The sequence below is a fragment of the Pristiophorus japonicus genome, chromosome 7 (genome assembly GCF_044704955.1).
Source record: "Pristiophorus japonicus isolate sPriJap1 chromosome 7, sPriJap1.hap1, whole genome shotgun sequence".
Classification (NCBI taxonomy): Eukaryota; Metazoa; Chordata; class Chondrichthyes; family Pristiophoridae; genus Pristiophorus; species Pristiophorus japonicus.
Window position 1 is genome coordinate 62,748,849 of NC_091983.1, and position 21,692 is coordinate 62,770,540.

General features: G+C 43.1%; 1 protein-coding gene across 4 annotated transcripts in view; it reads left to right on the forward strand.

The window, feature by feature from the left end:
• Positions 1-21,692, forward strand: part of greb1 (growth regulating estrogen receptor binding 1) — a 396,947-nt gene that overhangs the window by 368,730 nt on the left and 6,525 nt on the right. For 2 of the 4 annotated variants that reach the window (XM_070885003.1, XM_070885002.1), the window contains 6 exons: positions 246-450; positions 5,277-5,451; positions 7,548-7,775; positions 9,591-9,726; positions 14,275-14,475; positions 17,428-17,566. In XM_070885003.1, coding sequence (XP_070741104.1) covers positions 246-450; positions 5,277-5,451; positions 7,548-7,775; positions 9,591-9,726; positions 14,275-14,475; positions 17,428-17,566 — 1,084 coding nt within the window. Of the gene's footprint in view, positions 1-245; positions 451-5,276; positions 5,452-7,547; positions 7,776-9,590; positions 9,727-10,619; positions 10,783-14,274; positions 14,476-17,427; positions 17,700-21,692 lie in introns of those variants that run through there. The other 2 variants (XM_070885004.1, XM_070885005.1) reach the window with 2 other exon arrangements.

The window sequence follows — 21,692 nt, forward strand, 5'->3', positions numbered from 1 at the left end:
CCTGATCAGGTGAGGAGAGATGTGAGAATGAGATTCGGAAGTTTCCCAGATTTTGTGCACTTGTGAAGATGAATTGAATAGAAAGTTTTATTCTTGCCCCTGCTAATCAGTTGCACAAATTCTAGACCAAGGAAAAATCCTTTACTGCTAATTTCATATCTCATCACATTCCAGTAGTTTAACATTCTTGCAATTAAATTTAGTGAGTCACAGCATGACAATTTAAAACATCTGCTTTATCCCAGAATCCAGACCTCATAAAGAGCCCAGTCTTTACACCTACAACTGGACGTCATGAACATGGTCTCTTCAATCTGTATCACGCTATGGATGGTGCCAGCCATTTGCATGTGCTAGTTATCAAGGAGTTTGAGATGGCAGTGTACAAGAAATATTGGCCAAACCACATCATGCTCGTTCTACCCAGCATCTTTAACAACTCTGGAGTTGGTATGTTTTAAAAGAAATACACGTGAATTTCTTTTGTATTTTAGACATTGCTGTAAAATCACAGCTGGTAAAATGGCCTTTAAGTCAAGCTTCTCACTACTAATTTAGAAATGCATTTGTTCTATCAAGTTTTGTTCATTCCTGAGTCCCATCCGGAGTAAAGCTTTTCATGCAGTGTTAATGGCTTTTTGAGCCTCATTGGTAGTCCACAGACTCAAATAGGTTGGGCCAGAGTTTTAAAGGAATATATATATTCCAGGAAATGGTAACAAATCGTAGTAGTGGATCTTCCCTTATGAGCATGATCATACTGTTAAAAATGAATATAAGTATGCCTATATAATTATTTGAGGATTTATAATTGCGGCAGTTGTTCAGCTATGTGGAATGGTCATTGGAATAATACCTGCGACAACTTATACAAAGTACGTCTTGTACTTTTCACTATTTTGTGCAGGTTTATAAAGGGAAGGCTTACAAATGTGATGGCTTTTATGAGCTTAATATGTTTGTGTCCAGTAAGATCATATATAAGTCTCATTGTAATTAGGAGTGAGATAACAATATTAACAACTTAAGTCAAAAACAAATTGGACATGGTAAACGGTACTCATAATCAGGATCTATTTCAATTAATTTCAACTATTTACAATCTATATTAATGACTTGGATGAAGGGACCGAGTGTAATGTAGCCAAGTTTGCTGATGATACAAAGATGGGTGGGAAAGCAAATTGTGAGGAGGACATAAAGAATCTGCTAAGTGAGTGGTCAAAAATTTGGCACATTGAGTATAATGTGGGAAAATGTGAGGTTATCCACTTTCGCAGAAAAAATAGAAAAGCAAATTATAATTTAAATGGAGTAAAATTGCCAAGTGCTGCAGTACAGAGGGACCTGGGGGTTCTTGTGCATGAAACACAAAAAGTTAGTATGCAGGTACAGCAAGTAATTACGAAGGCAAATGGAATGTTGGCCTTTATTGTAAGGGGGATAGAGTACAAAAGCAGAGAAGTCCTGCTGCAATTGTACAGGATATTGGTGAGGCCACACCTGGAGTACTGCGTTCAGTTTTGGTCTCCATATTTAAGGAAGGATATACTTGCATTGGAGGCTGTTCACAGAAGGTTCACTGGGTTGATTCCGGAAATGAGGGGATTGACTTACGAGAATAGGTTGAGTAGGTTGAGCCTATACTCATTGGAGTTCAGAAAAATGAGAGGTGATCTTATCGAAACATATAAATGAAGGGGTGCGATAAGGTGGGTGCAGAGGGGATAATTCCACTCATAGGGGAAACTAAAACTAGGGGACATAGTCTCAGAATAAAGGGTCGCCCATTTAAAACTGAGATGAAGAGGAATTTCTTCTCTGAGGGTTGTAAATCTATGGAATTCTTTGCCCCAGAGAGCTGTGGAGGCTGAGTCATTGAATATATTTAAGGCAGCGATAGCTAGATAAGGGAGTAAAGGGTTATAGGGAGTTGGCAGGGAAGTGGAGCTAAGTCCATGATCAGATCAGCCATGGTCTTATTACAATGCGGAGCAGGCTCGAGAGGTCAAATGGCCTACTCCTGCTCCTATTTCTTATGTTCTAACACAATGAAATGAAATTAAGTTAAGAAAATCTCTATAAATGTTTATGTCCCACATTGTATATTTTATTAGTTAAAGCCCAACTTGTGAGACAACGAAAAATCTTGTTAATAATCGATTTTTTTAAATCAAATTAATTTTTGAGGAAGTTTTGATAGTCCCGATTCAGCGACTTCGCTCCACTTGTATCTAAGCACAAAACAATATTGTTCTAGCATCCCTGTAAACTATTGTGCAAGTTAAAATCTGAGAGGTTACAAGTGAGTTGTGAACATGGTCATGGATGGACAATCTACCAAACTTACATTCTCCCTTTAAGCGCCCACACTCCAGGACTAGAACTAATCCATTAGGATAGATTGAATTATGATTTATCTATTTATATAGGTTAAATGTTCGAAGATGTTCCTCCAAAGAAAAAACTCTACTTTCAAAATCAGTCGAAGAAACTCTTTGGCAGTCACTCTATGTTAAATTGCCTCGAAGTTAGAGGAAGGGGAAAACAGTTAAAAAATATATATATAGTTTTGTTTCGTAAGATGTGACTTTCCTATTTTATTGCCTTTGAATAGCATTCCCTGCTCTCGCCTGCCCCACCCCACCCCCTGCCTCCATTGCCAGTTGTCAACAGTGTCTCGGCTGTTAATGCCATCCTTCAATAGCTATGCTGTGAATATCGGCCTCTAGTGGCTGTGTTGTGAATACCACCCTTTAGTCAGTCATAACCAAGGGCTCAATTTTCCCCAGTTATCTGCACTGTTTTTTTGGCGTAAATTAAAATATCCAAGTTTCCCCAAAGTTTCTGCGCCAGCATAACTCAGTTACGATTTTTTTAGGTTAGATTTTTTTGGAGTCATTTTTGGAAACCTGATGTTTCCGTCAGTTTTTCACATTTATGCAAGTTTGGCCAACTTATATTTCTCCTAGGACGGCGTATGTTACCACTCCCGAAAAACCTTCTGGGCACTTAAGAAAAACCAGCGCACATTGAAAAATCGGCACAAAAAGACGCCATTGTTTTTATACAAAGATTTGGAGGGAGTCAAGAACAGATTAAATATGCATCATGAAGCTTAATTTTTTCAAACTAAAAACGGAGAAAATGGAACTCTAATGCAACGCTTTCATTTTGGATTTTTCCCCAAAGTGCAACGCCGCCACCGAATGTCTCCTCACCGGGCTCGAGGGTCGGAGCATTGGCCGTCAGAATCGCTCCCTCGCCCGGACACGGGGACTCTGGCTTCGGCTTCAAAAGAAGCCCTAGGGGGTGGGGTAGGGTGGAAGCCGAACTGAAGGCTTTCTCTAGTGTGGGCCCAGCTTTTGTGCAGTGGCGGTTGCTTTTCTCCAGGCCGGACCCATCAAAGCAGCGACCCTCTCTTCCAAGTCAGTGGGTGCAGATTTGCTGGGCCTCCTCCTGTTCGAGTTCTTTCCCTTTTAGTTGTGTGTCACCTTCCTCTGCAAAATATAACTTTTTAGAGAAGGTGTCTTTTTGCTGGGTGGGACATATACAGCTGGTCACATTTACAATTGCAATTCCATTGAATAAATGAAAATATTACTTCCACTAACTACTTGACCAAGGTCCTGCCACTTCTTTTTACACTGGCCTCTAGACCTCGGGGTGGTCACCATTGCACAGTAATCTTCTGCAAGTTGGTTCCAGCGTTTCTTCATTTCTTTTGATGAAGCTTTTATGTGACCTCTGCTGGTGTCCAGCTCGTGCCATCTGGCCTCAATTACAGTAACCAGTGCCTCCACTTCATCCTCTTAAGAAATTTTTGGTCCTTGAACCACGTTACATATTGTATTGCAGCTCCGATTTTTCCAATGAGAATTAAAGTTCTCGTACACAACTGGTTCTTTAAAAATGGCCGAATGCAGACCGTGCGCTGTATTGGGCATGCGCGCCCATAGCAGTCACGTCAAAAACGTCTTTTTTTTTTGTGCATGCGCAGAAGGGGAGGCATCGTTTTTTTGGCGCAGACATTATGCTCCAACCCCCAACCACCCCCACCTCCCCGAAACTAAAGAACGGGCTGCGCGGCGCCAATTTAAAAAAAATAGAACGGGGAAACTTGCATGTTTTTTTTTGAGTAGTCAGGGCCAAAAAAAAACGGGCACAACTCTGGCAATACGCCAAAATTGAGCCCCACAACTGTGTGGGCAAATGTCCTGTTTCTGTTTTGTAACATTTTGGCGGAAGAATGTCTCATAACGAATGTGAGTTGCATTTATAATGTAAGTCTTCGAGAAACTTCTGAAAATTCCAGTCTGGGATTTAGTAGCAGGTATAACCAAGTGTCCTATTATATTTAGAGGTTAAGATATGAATGATGATTAAACGTATTTCAACATCTCATCAATATATGTTCTACCATAAATTATAATACTAGTTGATAACCTTTCTAATTATACTATGTATAATTCACATTCACATGTGGGGTGGGGACAGAGGCAGGCGAGAATGTGGTGGTTCCTCTATGGAGTCGAGCCAGAGTTAAAACCCCAAGGTGGGAGAAAGGGGCTACCAAATATCTGGCAGTGGGCTTGAAGCTGCTCCTGGCCCCACAAAAATCACTGTAAACATTCTTTTGGGGCTGTTTTTTCAGCCATCTACAGTGGTCCCTTTAATGACTGCTGTTAAGGCCGCTTAATGCCTGGTACACATGGCATGCATTCCGCCCATTGGTACATGAAAATTTGCGTTTGGATCCTACAACCGGTCGGTATAGGACTCCAATTTAAATATTGTAATAAAGCTCCCATCTTATTAGCTTACAGAAATATAAAGTACTTTAAAGAAACTGCTTTGTATGACAACCTCAAAGTCTCAAAGTTCTAGCAGAAGTTACGGTTTATGTAGAAGTGGGTACTATAGCCGAGTGGTCATGGTACTAGACTAGCAACCCAGTGGTGGTAAATTCTACAAATCTAGCACTTGAGATGCTGGTTTGTTGTAAAAACCCATCTGGCTAACTAATGTCCTTCACCCCAACCTAATCTGGTCTACATTGTTTGTACTGAGAAATTAGTTGCTCAGCCAAATTAGCAGGAAGCACAGCGCAGTACTGGTGAAGGACTCTTTGGTGTGTTAGCTCAGGAGGTTACAAAGAGAAGCAGATTAGAGCGCAATATGGACTTGCATATGTTATATTTTTCTTTCTTTTAATACTGCACTGCAGGATTTTATTTTATCAGATTCATATGATTATTCATTTATTTTTGTTTCAGGTGCAGCTCATTTTTTGATTAAAGAGCTGTCCTATCATAATTTAGAACTGGAACGCAATCGCCAAGAAGAGCTTGGATCCAAACCCCAAGATGTGTGGCCATTTATTGTCATTGCAGATGACTCTTGTGTGATGTGGAACAGTTTTAATACCGAAATCTCTGAGAATTCCACCAGGTAATCAAAGCATTCACACTTCAAAACTGCTCATTTTCTCTGCTGTTAAGAAATTAAATAGACCTCTTTCATTTGCAGTTTTTGCTCTGAATGTACCCAGTTATGTAGTATTATAAGTGTTTGGCCACTCAACATAAACTCGTCATCTCATTCATTTTCAACAAATAAATTTAGCTGGTTCTCGATCTAGTAGCAGTTTCAAGTATTAATCATTTCAAAAAACACCGTAAGTAACCCTTACTCCTGTCCAAGTTAATGTATCTCATCATCATCATCATCATCATAGGCAGTCCCTCAGAATCGAGGAAGACTTGCTTCCACTCCTGAAGTGAGTTCTTTGGTGGCTGAATAGTCCAATACGAGAGCCACAGACTCTGTCACAGGTGGGACAGATAGTTGTTGAGGGGAGGGGAGGGTGGGGCTGGTTTGTCGCACGCTCTTTCCGCTGCCTGCGCTTGATTTCTGCATGGTCTCGGCGTTTAGACTCGAGATGCTCAGCATCCTCCCGGATACGCTTCCTCCACTTGGGGCGGTCTTGGGCCAGAGACTCACAGGTGTCAGTGGGGATGTCTCACTTTATCAGGGAGGCTTTGAGGGTGTCCTTGTAGCGTTTCTGCTGCCCACCTTTGGCTTGTTTGCCGTGAAGGAGCTCTGAGTAGAGCACTTGTTTTGGGAGTCTCGTGTCTGGCATGCGGATTATGTGGCCTGCCCAGCGGAGCTGATTGAAGCACTGACCACATTCGATGCTGGGGATGTTAGCCTGAATGAGGACGCTGATGTTGGTGCACCTGTCCTCCCAGGGGATTTGTAGGATCTTGTGGAGACATTGTTGGTGATTTTCTCCAGCAACTTCAGGGAGTCTATTGTACATGGTCCATGTCTCTGAGCCATACAGGAGGGCAGGTATTACTACAGCCCTGTAGACCATGAGCTTGGTGGCAGTTCTGAGGGCCTGGTCTTCAAACACTCTCTTCCTCAGACGGCCGAAGGCTGCACTGGTGCACTGGAGGCAGTGTTGGATCTCGTTGTCGATGTCTGCTCTTGTTGAAAGGAGGCTCCCGAGATATGGGAAGTGGTCCACGGTGTCCAGGGCTGCGCCGTGGATCTTGATGACTATCCACGGTACAGACACTTACATTTCGGTAAATGTGACAAGTTAGTAAAAACCAAACCATTTCTCCAGTTCACATCACTTTGCTTTAAATAACTACTTTCACGTTTTAGTTGCTGGAATGTATATTTAAGTGATGTATATTTAAGTTCTGCATTTAGAGCTGAATTTGTATAAAACACAATTGTAACAAATAAAAACTTCAATGCTTTCTATTAAAACAACATTTCAGAATTTGGTAAACTAAAGGATAACTTATTCCAGTTATGGAATTAAAACACAATTTATTCCATGTAGGAAACGCAGCAGCCAACTTGTGCACAGCAAGGTCGCACAAACAACAATTAAATAAATGATCAGTTAATCTCTTTTTGCGGTGTTTAAGGATAAATGTTGTCCAGAACATGAAGAGAGCTTCCTGCTCTTATTTGAATAGTGCCTTATAGGATCTTTGATGTCCACCTGTGAAAGCAGATGGGACCTCAATTTGACATCGCATCTAAAAAATGGCATCTCTGACAGTTCAGCCTTTCCTCAATACTGCACTGAAGTGTCAGGTTAGATTATGTGCTCAAGTCTCTGGAGTGGGGTTTGAATCTTCACATGGTGATTGAAAGTATCACACCTTAGCAGTCAAACCCTCTTGAGAAATTCAAATGATGGTCAAGAATTAGAAAAAAAAAGTTACGCTAGGATTTGTGTGGGAATTAATGACCTGTTTACGAAATAATTGGAGAAAAGTATAGTTCCAGCTATTTAATGAAAGAGTCTGCCAATTTGAACAAATGATTATAGTTAAACAGCTGACGATTTGAATCTACAAAAATCTTAATTTCAACAAGAATGTTTTTCTTCAGCCCATCAGAACAGTTTAATGTACATGCTATATAACTCTCTTCTGTCTCCTGTCCCCCTTGACTGGTTATCCTCATTTATGAATAAAAAAAACTAACTGAATCTTATTTGTCCCCTTTTTATTGTCCAGTCTACCTGCTGAACAAAAGATCTTGGAGAGGAATGTTTCTTTGAAGCATGTACTCCAGCATATTGAGACAACTGCTCAAATCCCACACTATGCCCTTTGTGGAATCCGGAAGTGGTCCAGTAAAATAAGCAGTCCGTACCTTGCAGAGCCTTTCTCCCGCTGTCATCTACATGACTTTTTGCTGCTGAATGTGGACTTGACACAAAATGTGCAGTACAATCAGAACAGGTAAATTGACTCATGTTGGCAATATTTGTCAAATATTGTGCCTTACAGTCAAAGCTGGATGTCCTCAACTCAGTAGTGTCAAAGGGATCACTCTCATTAAAGTTGGACTTGCAACATCATAATTCGGGTTATAAGAAAAGCCATTAACAACATTTCATTATTTCAAACCGAAATCCAAAATTGAGGGCACGCCAGCAGATAAGGACATCCTGAATGAGTCTCGGTCTAATTGAGCTTATATTCTCCAAAGAGAGAATCACATAGTGGCACGTGATACATTCCAGTAAACCTGCATGCAGAGGCAAGGCATTCTCTGTTCAATCCCTGGGTCTCATTATCGTTTAACCAGACATTGGGCAGGTAAAGGTGCACTCTGGATCATGGGGACGCAAGATCCATTTACGAGAGTGATCAGTGACATTGAACCCAAGTAGAATATATACAAATCGTAAATTGTCACATCCCTCATTTTTAAGGATAATTTTGGCACTTCAGAGCTCCACCCTATTGCACCATTGCCACTGTATCCTCGATTAGGACACTGAAATAGGAGTTCATCACTGGGGAATCACAAGGGGTAGCATATAATCAGCTGCATACTCACTGATCAGTGCTGGGACCCCAACTATTTACAATCTATATTAACGACTTGGAGGAAGGGACCGAGTGTAATGTAGCCAAGTTTGCTGATGATACAAAGATGGGAGGAAAAGCAATGTGTGAGGAGGACACACAAAATCTGCAAAAGGACATAGACAGGCTAAGTGAGTGGGCAAAAATTTGGCAGATGGAGTATAATGTTGGAAAGTGTGAGGTCATGCACTTTGGCAGGAAAAAAATCTAAGAGCAGGTTATTATTTAAATGGAGAAAGATTGCAAAATGCTGCAGTACAATGGGACCTGGGGGTACTTGTACATGAAACACAAAAGGTTAGTATGCATGTACAGCAAGTGATTGCAAAGGGGATGGAGTGTAAAAGCAGGGAAGTCTTGCTACAGTTGTACAGGGTATTGGTGAGGCCACACCTGGAATACTGCATGCAGTTTTGGTTTCCATATTTATGAAAGAATATACTTGCTTTGGAGGCAGTTCAGAGAAGGTTCACAAGATTGATTCTGGAGATGAGAGGGTTGACTTATAAAGAAAGGTTGAGTAGGTTGGGCCTCTACTCATTGGAATTCAGAAGAATGAGAGGTGATCTTATAGAAAAGTATAAGATTATGAGGGGGCTTGACAAGGTGGATGCAGAGCAGATGTTTCCACTGATAGGGGAGACTAGAACTAGAGGACATAATCTTAGAATAAGGGGCTGCCCATTTAAAACTGAGATGAGGAGAAATTTCTTCTCTGAGGGTTGTGGATCTATGGAATTCGCTGCCTCAGAGAGCTGTGGAAGCTGGGACATTGAATAAATTTAAGACAGAAATAGACAGTTTCTTAAACGATAAGGGAATAAGGGTTATGGAGAGCAGGCAGGGAAGTGGACCTGAGTCCATGATCAGATCAGCCATGATCGTATTAACTGGCGGAGCAGGCTCGAGAGGCCGTATTGCCTACTCTTGCTCCTATTTCTTATGTTCTTGTACAAAGAATCGGCATGGACTAGATGGGCCGAATGGCCTCCTTCTGTGCCGTAATGACTATGACTCAACATGCCAACCCACCAAATCTCAGTTTGCACTCTGATGTTTTCTTTGTTTACTACAGTCTAAAATATAACAACTTGTAGTTAGTTGGCTTACAGTTCAAGGAAAAATGTTTCCTGTAATTGTTCAGCAAAAAAAGTAATTGCATGTGTTTATACCTTCTTTCAGATTTACCTGTGATGATGTAGATTTCAACCTTCGCGTGCATAGTGCTGGTCTTCTTATCTGTCGTTTTAACCGCTTCAGTGTTATGAAGAAACAAATTGCCATCGGGGGGCACAGAACCTTCCTCATTAAGTCCAAGGTACTATTAAAGGAACATGACAAAATGTGTTGTTCTACAATTGTCCAACCTTGAAAATGTGGTTGAACGAGATGACAGCAATTCATTAATCATTATGTATTCCGCAATTGTTTTTATTTTGCCATTGAATCTATGGATACATTTTGTGCCCATCTTGGTGAGGGTGGCAGTATTGGGGAGTTGAACATTTTCCATTTTTGTTCCCAATGTTGACATCAAAGGTTTCCAGATGATATACACATTGAATTCAGTATAGATTAAGGCCTCTTGTACTCTGCCCCAATATCGTGTCTTTATTTAACTTTAGCAGATGACTAGATTGAAACAGATAAAAGAAGCCATTTGCTCCATTGTGGCTCATACATCCAACATAGACAAAAAATTACATTCCTGCATCACGTCATCTATCTCTCGAAGGAGTCCAAAGCTCAACCACCACTGTAATAATGTAAAAAATGTATTTATGTACAAACGATCCTTGTGACTGGTACAAGATTGTTAATTTAGTGCCAATGATATGAAGCTTGGCGCCTGTAGTGCTGCTGTATATGGATCCAGGCGATCTATTTAATCAGATACTGAGGCCTTCAGTGCGTCATAGTGCAGTGTTAATGTGGTGGTGAAGTGCCTGTGCTGCTGACCGTTAATGAGATCTTTACCTCCTATAAAGCAGGCATTGGATGATCGATGCAACAATGCTCATTCCTATTCCTTAAAAGGGAGTCTGCTTGACCATGGCATTGAGCATCAGACGGTTGACCCAGCAATTTTGTTACTAATTTCATGATTTCCTTGGGTTTCAGTACTGCTGTTATTCACACATTCTTAAAGCTGCAGTCCAGTTACTTGTGGATTTTAGACAAGGGAACTGTAATTGTGCTTTACCTGACTAGGATTGGTATCCTGATGGCCATCCAGCCATACCTGCTGGTTACCTGCTAGGAAAGTCAGGATCAGAGGATGCATGAACTGGAACCTGGCCAAGGTGTCCAAAGTTATCTTTGCCTTACACAGGAGCTTTGCCATAGAACAGGCAGGAAAAGAGACAGCAGCAAACAGTGGTAGAAGATGATAGACTTGTCTGCAAAAGGAACCAATCGGTCATTCAACAAGAATCGTAAGGTAGTCTGTAAAAAAAAAATACATTTAACTAAATGCCTGAAACATTTATGCATGATAGTTGTCTGCACATATGCCTACACTTCCCAAATAAAACATTGCCTTCATTAATCTCAGCTGTGCAAAACCAATTAATACAACAGCTTTTCTCTCCAACTACCTTAATCTAACTTACACCAAAAGAATTGTCAGACCCTTTACAATATCAGTTAAACCTTCCCAAGCATGTGATACATGTACATTCATTGTGCTGTGGCCTTATCAAAAGTGTATATGTGCTTGTTTTAAATGTTTCCCCAGTAGGAAGAGGGAGTGAAATGGATAACTGCAGGGCGTCAGTGTTGAGGATGGAGGTGGTCCACCAACTCATTGTGCTGGGTCAGTCGTTGTCCCTGCACTTACAGTTGCCACAGGTATTCATGCACATCTCTATCACTTGAGCAGAGCACCTGGGTAAAACAGATGTGACTTTGCCCAGAGCGACATCGGTTATCTGTGTCAGCTTCTGCCATTCCCGTGATGCTGGGTGCTTTCTTAGTGTGGCCAGCAGACCGCTGCACAGGTATGAGGTTGTACCCTGCATTATCTGATTCCCAACACGGTGAATGCAGAGAAAACAAACTTTTCTTCATTCATTCTTAGGATATGGGCATTGCTAGCAAGGCTGGCATTTATTGCCCATCCCTATTTGCTCTTCAGAAGGTGGGGCTTTTTTCTAGCCGTTTGATACAACTGAGTGGCTTGCTTAGGCAGCTTAAAGTCAACCACATCACTGTGGGACTGGAGCCAGACCAAGTAAGAACAGCAGGTTTCCTTCCCTAAAGGACATCGGTGGGTTTTTACGACAATCCAACAGATTTATTCTCACTTTTACTGGTACCGGCATTTTTTTTATTTCCATATTTTTTCAAACTGAATTCAAATTCTCAAAACTGCCATGTTTAAGAAACTCACATGCTGCACTGGTGCCTGACACTGTAGCAGTGGTTGACTCGCATTCTGTGGATTACTTGTCCAATAACATAACCACTACGTAACCAACTAGTGCAGATTGGAACTAGTGGTCACTGAATCCCTAGCCATAGTATTCATTCAATAGTTTACTGTGAAGCTTCATACCTCAGCCCAGTATAGCTCTACTGCAGAGAACCCTGGAATGATCATCTATTTCATGACGGTCTGCAGGTTAGTGAAGCGATCGTAAAGCACTCCACCAATCCTTATTGTGGGCTTCTCTATAGAAGCTCCCAAACTGTTTGAGATATTCAAATGACAACAGCAAGAATTACTTGCATTTATATAGCGTCTGTAAAGTAGAGAATGTCCCAAGGCACTTCACAGAGGTGTAATCAGACAAAAATGGACACTGAGCCAAAGAAGTAGATATCAGGAAGAGTGACCAAAAGCTTGTTCGAAGAGGGAGGTTTTAAGGGGACCCTTAAAGGAGGAGACGCAGAGTGTTTCAAGGAGGGAATTCAGGAGCGTGGGGCCTAGGTGGCTGAAGGCATGGCTGCCAATGGTGGGGTGAAGGGTGAGGGAATGAACAAATAGTTCTGGGGGAGTTGTAGGGCTGGAGGAGGTTATGAGTTACTGATGTTTGTACAGTTTGAATTCTTAGCTCTGCTGCTCTCTTGAGTTGACCCTCTGACCAGGAGGTTGTAGCTCCACCAAATCCAGCTGCACTTTTTCCTCCTCACTCATGCTTTGAACTTCACCAATTACTCCGTCTGCAACTCACTAACTGAACCATCCCTCCTCCGGGCGTGGATGCACTTTCTGGTGCCCGTCACTGTAGGAGTGGCTGACACAGGGTACTGTGAGATGCCTGATTGTGATTGCTCATTTGAACTGTTGGAAGTAACTTGAACCCAAGGAGAATATATACAAATAGTGTATTGTCATCTACCCCTCATTTTTAAAATAATTTTACCCATCAGCTCCACCCGATTGCACCATTGCCACTATGTTACATGGCATGATGTTCCTGTGTGTTATGCTGTAGTGTAGAGTTGTAGAATGAAAAACCAAGGATGATTGTAATTTTGCCTTGGGGAAGGCCTTTGACCTCCCCCTCTACCATTGCCTCTGTTGCTTCCATGCTTGGAATCTCCAGGTCCCCTTGTAATGAGGTCAAGGGTTGTATGTTAGTTGAACCTGTTTCCCCACCACCCCTCAGGTCTGTATGCGCTTGCCTCTGTTATTTACAACTTTCTCCTGAAAGCAGGTAGAAAAGGAATATATGTTGGAAAGAGGAATCTGAGCGATGTGGTTTATCTAAATGTCCAGGTCAGCAAGCACCTTATGTGAGCCTGTGAGGATATCCTGTGTTGGCAGTGCAGTGTGCTTGTCATAGATAATGGGCCATGCACATACAGCGCCGTGGCAGCAATACATGATTTCCTAACCTATGCCAGAGTTGTGTATTCTTCCTCAGTGATACCGTCCAAAATTTTAACTGAAGTTCTGTTAACGCATCTTGTAAGGCAATATTACAAGTGCAAGATGTTGTTCAAACAGCGCCTCCAAAGCGTCGTTACATGGAGTCATTGTGCGGTATGCACTTGCTACAGTCATTTCTCCCACACTTCAGAACCAAGACAGCTTTACGATGATCTGGAGTCCTTTTAAAATGACAGGTGCCCAATAATCTGCCCTTTTCCTTGTGTACGCCCCGTGCACCATATCATCATCGTCATCATAGGCAGAATTGAGGAAGACTTGCTTCCACTCTTAGCATGAGTTCTTAGGTGGCTGTACAGTCCAATACGAGAACCACAGTCTCTGTCACAGGTGGGAAAGATAATCATTGAGGGAAAGGGTGGGCAGGGAGCCTGGTTTGCCACACGCTCCTTCCGCTGCCTGCACTTGATGTCTGCATGCTCTCGGCGACGATGCATATACTGTGCACCAACAACACTGATCTCATGCAAATGAGCTGACCGTCCATTATAGCATGAGACCAGCTTTTTGCATCACAGGCATGAGTGGTGCCCAAAGAGCATCAGCTCTGATGCCTTTACTGCAAAACAGCATTATTGGGCCCCAAAGTTTTGTGCAGTTCTTGTAGGCAGAAGAAACTGCAGAGAGTCTGTTCAAACTCATTTCAGTTTACAGTTGTCGCGGAGTGTGGGGGCTCTCATCTCATCAGTCAGAATTGGACTGAAGCCCAGGTTCCAGATGCAGACAGACAGTGTGTTAACCGACTGCACCATCCAATCCAGTTCACATTTTTCACATTTCCATTTCTCACTTGGCGGTCAGAACTTACGATCAATACCGCACCCAAATCCTTATTTTAGTATCTCATTCCAAGTCCCATCACTGTTATTTTTCTTGTATTTATGCATATCATCTAGAAACTTTGTGAAGGACAAGCTCAAGCATATTTTCCTTTGATGACCACACTGAATATATTTGTATTTGTTACAGGTCCCTGATGTACCAATGTCCATTTCCCCATCTCAGTATATCTGTGCTCCAGACAGCAAACATACATTTTTAGCTGCACCAGCCCAATTACTGCTTGAAAAGTATCTGCAGCACACAAGTAACCATCTTTTTCCATTGTCTGTAAGGAACTACAATCATCCAGTGCTGTCAGTAGACTGTTATCTCAACCTAGGACAAGAGGTATGGTGCTAATATTATAAAATCTATAGTGTCTCTCATTAATAATTACAATGTGAAAATTGGCAACTGTCTGATCATGTACTTGGGTCACAAGAAAGAGGTGAAAATAATAAACTTTGAAATGAGATTATGAGCGGTCTTCAAATGTTACAGCCAGCTGTACGGGCACCATGTTGTTGCCAATACCAACATGAATCACACTCCTCACTTTGTGGAATTTTAACTCTGGATCATTTTAACTTCCGAGCCTCATTTCCATATTAAGGCGGCCGTCCGAATCCGGCCAGAGACGGCAAGAGAGGGATTTTGGGTAGTAGTAGGCCCCTGCCAGGAAATACAGTGGATGGCGGAGTGTGGGTGCGTTGTTGTGAGCATGTCTGAGACGAATGTGGGGAGGAGGGCACAAAGAGGTCACCATATCATAAAATCCACACCATAAAACGATATGCCATTATCAATACTTATTGGGCAGAAAATTGCAGCCTCACCGGGTGTGTACGATGTGCACACGCACCCGAAGAGGCCTCGCAAAAGCCGTTTTTAGGGGACGCGATGCACCTGTGCCAAGAACCGGCTTTTACGATCTGTCAAAACACATCCCCGGGAGAAGGACATCCGCGGGGCAGAGATTGGGCTATTTGCCCAACTCTTGCCCAGCGAATATCCTTCATACTCTTAAGCCTGGTAAAAGCAAGCATATAGCTTACTTTTAACAGCGTAAGAGTTTTAAAACATAGAAAACATTTTCAATTCATTATAAATATGTCAGGTGTTTTTTTTTTAATTTATTGTGCTGTGTTTCTTGTTTTTGGGGGTATTCTCATTGATAGTAATGGGAGCTCGTACAAACGGAGTTCCCATTTTTATCAATGAGAATATTCCATGTTCATTGGTGGTCCAGGTCCACGTGATCCCAGGATACGAATACGTACCTGGAAGACGTGTTCCCATATGCTGGACTGTGAAATTAGGCCTCCGACCGCAATCCTACGTTCCTCCGGGACCAGCAGGTATTTTCGTCAAAAAAACATTTCGGTCAGAGGCATTCGCCCGAAGGAAGCCTCCGACTGCAATTTTCCCCCAGTATGTTTTATTTGCAGTATACACAATTTGTGTGTCTATTAGAAATAGGAGTAACCTGCTTCTGTCAAATCTCATGGTGTTGTACAGAACTAAAGCTTTTTTTTTTTACTTTTGGCTATTAAGGATTTATAATAAAGTACTACTAGGAGAACAAAAGATGTTCGACACTCATTTGTGTTTGTGACTACTCAAGCCTCTGTACAATGCAAGGGAAAATAATTGTAGGAGTATAATCAGTGAACAATTTTATAGTCAATTTATTATGCTCTCAAACTAACTTTACATGCATCCTAATCGGCGGTCCTTAAAGGGACCGCTGGAAGGTGGCACCAAAAGAGTAAAGGGACGAAATTGCCTTTCCCTTAAAGCCTGTTAACACTGGAAATCGGCAGTCAGGCTACAGAGTGGAATGGCCCCCGCTTTTTCATGGAATGGCCGCCATTTTTGAAAATCCTGGCAGTGACCCGCTCCCGCCACTACCGCTCCATTGCCGTCCTAAGTGCGTCATCAGAGCGCGCACTGCCGATGTTCTCCCCCCCCACCCCCAACGCAAAATTCCGCAGAGAAAATCTTGCTGCTGCCACTTGATGCGACCAACAGCTTTTTCTGTCGGTGCATTGTGTTTGGAGTGCTTCTGAAATGGCGGTGTGGCTGCCATTAAAGGGGAGTGTGCACTGCTGCGGCCGCCATCTTTTTTTTTTGTCAGCCGACTGCCAGGTCTAGCTGACAGTTATGCCCCCAGGTTCAGCCGGGCCGCCAACAGCTGGCCTGGCACCCCCTCTTGGGTGTCAGGTCGTTGGCCCAGCTGAAACTCTCCCTGGTGGCCCAGTGGACCTAACTTAAAGAACTTAAAGGCTCTCCCCTTTAAGTGAAGGGGAGAGATGTGGTGACGATGTCATCAGCACTAAGCTAATGAGTGACATCACTTCCGCCCCTCTATTTACCGAATTTCTGCTCACCGCCACCATTATGACCAACTTCTGGGGGGGAAAAAGCCAAAGAGCGGAATTTCGCGCAAGAAGCCACCACATCTACTGTGGCGGAGAAAACAGTTGAAACAGGGTAAGTGTGCTGCGTTTTCGGTGGGGGGTAAGTTCGGGCTCTAAGTTTTTTTTTTAAAGAAAATTTGCCTGTCTGTGGAGCCGTGAGGAATAGGAGTGCCTCACCCAATCGTCTTCCCCCTGCCTCTTCCGATCGTCTTCTCCTGGCCTCCCGATCATCCCCCAATCTGTCATGTATGTAGACCATGTATACTAACTGTCTAGTCACATAAGGTGTGCCACCAGAGGGCACTGCGATGGGAGACCTGAGGGTCACCTGCCTAGCTGTGCAGGGCCCAGTATAAAAGGCTACCAACCATGCTTGTGCCTCACTCTGGAGTTACAATAAATGGGACTACGATCACAACAGGTCAAGTACAATACTAGACATCGTGGAGTAATTAATAAGAGTATTAAAGGCATAACACAATCAACACTCTCAATTGCCTCTGTCTTCTGTTCACCTCCACCCTCCTCTTGGACCTACCTGAGGGCTGCTGTCAGTGACGCAACGGCACAAAATTTAAATCAGCTTCTCCGGTGCGCTGCCTGGGGATGTGCAGACAAATTTAAATAAAGCCCAAGGCCCAATATTGAGTGTGTCCCGGGTTTACCTGCTCGGGCACATGGATTGTTCCCTGCCCCCACAGGCCGACAATAGCCAATTTCACCCCCAATGTATTTTATTGGTAGCCTAGCAGAAGAAATCTGCAGTGTTTGAAATGGTATTTGTTCCTCGTTATTTAAATCAGTTATTTTATTTTAAAGTGTAAAGTAAAAGATTTCAGGATGTCGTGACATTTACAATCTCATTTTTAAATTATTTCAGATTACTGTTTGCTTTGTGAGTTCTCGTCTTCATTCTTTAAATATCAACAGCTCTGGCCTTGCTTTCAGTGGGCTCCTTCTGTATCTGTGTGACTCATTTGTCACAGCTAGTATTTTGAAAAAATTCCACTTTCTGAAAGGTAAGGCTATGTTTTGTTGAGCATTTCTATTCTAGTCTTCACGTTTTGAAAAGTCAGTGTGGCTTTTTCTCTTATTGTGGCTATATTTTTTAAAGTGGACTTTCAGAGATACTGGGGGTAATGTTAACCACAAAATGGGTGGGTTGTGGCCGGGTAGATGTTAAAAATTTAAAAATCTCAAACACCTCCAACCTGCCCACTTCCAGTTTTAACAGAGGCAGGACAGGGGGCAGGTAACCAACCCACTCCCAGCAGCTGGGTCATTTAAATATTATAATAAGACTGCGCGTCTCATAGGCCAGCTGGGTTTCCTTGGCGTCAGGGAACCCAGCAGCTAAAGGGAGGTGAGGACTGCTTCGTGGAAGAGTTAAGTGCCTTTGCAGCACTGCTTCCCCCCCCCCCGCCCCCCCAAGCTAACCTGCTTCCCTGCCTGCTATTGGACCCCACCCAGATCCAAAAGGCCCCGCTGTGATTGGTCGTCCTGGGATCTGTGATCAGCCCCACCTCCCAGATCGGCAACCACCCTGCCTCCCCATCTGCTCCTGGCCTGCAGCGTCCTCCAGAGCATTCCCGGCCTGACGGGGAGCCAAGCTTGTCAATCTGGCCACTTTCTGGGCAGGGAACATGCTGGGAAAAAATACGCACGCTGTGAACTTCTGGGTTTCCCAAACAAATCCCTGTCCCAGTCAAGATCGGGGCCACTGTCATTTTAAAAAGATCTCTGTTTAAATATTGCCTTTCATTTTATGTCTTGAAGAAATGTTCTAAAATTTATTTCAAAATGGCTAAAACAATAAAATTGAACTTGCTAAACTTAGCACTGAACTTTAAGGGCCCAATTTTCGGGCCGCGCCTAGAACGGTGCAGCCCCGACTTGGACGCCCGTTTTTCGCGCCACAAAGTGCGCCTAAAAAAAACTCCTAGATTCTCCGGCTCCCTGCAGGTCGTTTGCAGCTCGGCGCGGCGCAGCACGAGCTGTGGGGGGCGGAGCTAGGTCCCTGCGCTGAAAACTTGGGCCCTAAGTATCTAAATCTGCAAGTGCCATCCCAATGTACTTTCTATGGTGACCATTTTTTCAGATACTGCTATGAGGCAACGTGCCTTTATTTAAAAGAAAGTACTAATTGAGGCTAAAATGATAAGATAAAGAGGAAAAAACTTAATATTTATACAATATCTATCACGTCCTCAGGATGTCCCAAAGCACTTCACAGCTAATTGAGCATTTTGAAGTGCAGTCACTATTCCATCACAGGGAAACATGGCAACCAATTTGCACACGGCAAGATCCCACAAACAGCAATGAGAAAAATGACCAGAAAATCTGCTTTTGGTGAGGCCAACACATGAGGAGAACTCCCCTGCTCTTCTTTGAACAGTGCCATGGGATCTTTTATATGCACCTATGAAGTAAGACAGGACCTTGGTTTAACATTTCATCTGCAATTTGGCACCTTTGCTAGTGCAGCAATCCCTCGGTACTGCACTGAAGTGTCAGCTTAGATTACGTGCTCAAGTCTCTGGAGTGAGGCTTGAACACATTACCTTCCGACTCTGGGGTGAGAATGCTACCACCTGAGCCACAGCTAACGGCTTAAGTGAAACAAAGTCACTAGGGAATCAAACCAAAATGGTCCCTTTTCCACAGGTCTTCTGTTTTGCTACAGTTGTTAGAAAAAGATAAAACATGGGAGACAGATCATTACCTGTTTATTGAGCAGCTCATTCTTTCATTGATTTGCGAGGTTAAAGCATATTTCTAACAGTACCAACACCACTAAAGAAAAAATAAATAAATGATAAAAGTGCTGTGGAACTTCCTGACAATGTGATAAGGTGGGTGATGGGTGCTGCATAATGTTGGTTCTTTCTTTACTGCTATTTTACTGCTACTGTCCAGATGTGGTCGTGTAACAAAAGGATACAGCTAGGGACAATGTGTGTAAAGAAAATGGTTCATAAATCTGACCCTCGTTGTGGCCGGAGCAGAGAGAGAAGACTTGGAGAAATTGCACAGACACAACAATGGGCAAGCTACAGGTGCAGGCTGCACCTTCGACAAGTGATAGATGACACTGCATTTGAACTTCCGCATACAAGGATCCGAATTTTATAGTTGACAGCACTGTCTGGCATAGGCAATCTGCAGGTAGAAATGATGCATTGATGCATGACATTTTGCACTGGTATTTTGTGACAATTTTTTTCAGCGTACAGAATGTTCAGGTGCAGCTGCAGAAGCAGGTCTTCTGTTCCTGACCTAAACATGAGATCTGGCCTAGGGCTTAGTCTTGCAAAGGACTCACAATCGGGACACATTTCTTTAATGTTGTTATGGAGTTGTCTCATTATAACGGTGAAGAATGGAAAAGAATCCAAATGCTACTACCAAATAACTGTATAGATTTTAGTGCACAATTTAGAGCAAGTACCATAATTTTATTAATTTTATACTTGCTTTCTGACCTATAGCTGACACTGTAAATAGAGGAAACACTAGGAAGGCCAGTGAGATCTGATTCATGTCCTATGAGCTGGCTTACCTGATAACTCACTTGTGACTTAATTGCCGGAGTGTAATGATTAATGCCACAAGTGGGATATTAATCATATGCAGGCATTAATTAAAAAAGACAGACTTGCATTTATACAGCGCCTTTCACGACCACCGGACGACTCAAAGCGCTTTACAGCCAATGAAGTATTTTTGGAGTATCGTCATCGATGTAATATGGGAAATGCGACAGCCAACTTGCGCATAGCAAACTCCCACAAACAGCAGTGTGATAATGACTAGATAATCTGTTTTTGTTATGTTGATTGAGGGATAAATATTGGCCAGGGCACAGGGATAACTCCCCTGCTCTTCTTCGAAATAGTGCCATGGGATCTTTTACGTCCACCTGAGAGGGCAGACGGGACCTCGGTTTAACGCCTCATCCAAAAGACGACACCTTCGACAGTGCAGCACTCCCTCAGCACAGCACTGGAGTGTTGGCCTAGATTTATGTATTCAAGTTCCTGCAGTGTGACTTGAACCCACAACCTTCCGACTCAGGCAGTGTGCTCCCACTGAGCCACAGCTGACTCGGTTTAATGTCTCATCCAAATTAGGTAAAGTTATTTGGGAAAAGAGGTGAGAAGAAGTTCAAAAGTGCACTAATATCCTTTTGAGGGTTGGTTCCAATGAAGCTGGAATTAATGGAGTCAAGTTTTGGCCTGAGTTGCTCCTATTTTTTTGGAGCAACTGGTTTAGAATGGAGTATCTTAGAAATTGCAATTCTCTGCATTTAGTTTGCTCCAGTTCTAGTGAGTTAGAACAGTTTCATTTTGGAACAGATTTTTTTTTTCAAAAGGGGGCATGTCCGCCACTTACACCTGCTTTGCAAGTTTAGGCAGTAAAAACTTACTCCAAACTAACTTAGAATGGAGTACGTGTAGATTTTCGTAAGCTCAGAAAAACTTTACCTACACTTTAGAAATCAGGCATAGGGAACGGGGGTGGGGGAGGTGGGGAGGGAAGTAATTAAATTCTACAATCATTCAACAGTCTTACTTATACAAATAAAGAGCCATCCTGAATAAAAAATTATAAACAAAGCAAAGACAAAATATTGAATATTCCTACCTGTGTGAAGCAGCAAGCAGCCTTCGAGCTGCGGTGCTTCAGGCAGACCTTCCATGTAGGAGACAGGGACGGCGTCAGTGACTCGACGGCAGCCCAACAACAACGGCAGCAAGCAGCCTTCGAGCTGCGAAGGAGGCTGAGGCCATTCGGCCAGGGGACAGGGGAGGGACACAGTTGGGGCCACACACACAGGCAACGCAGCAGCCTCCACAGCTGTGAATTTATTTTTATAGGCTGCAGGCCGTTCGGCCAGGAGACAGGGTAGGCGTGCAAAGCACCAGGAGGGAGAGCCAGCCAGCTAGCCAGTTTAAAAGTTACATTTGTAATTCAAGTATGGGTGCTGCATTGTCAACACCACGGATTATGCAATGGTTCACCAGCAATTCACTGCATAGGAGAGAATTGATTAGAGCTCACCGCACCAGGAACGTCATAGCCCGTAGGCTGATGGGCAGGAGGCCTTACCCACGTCGGCAATATCGAACCAGGCGCTCGTAC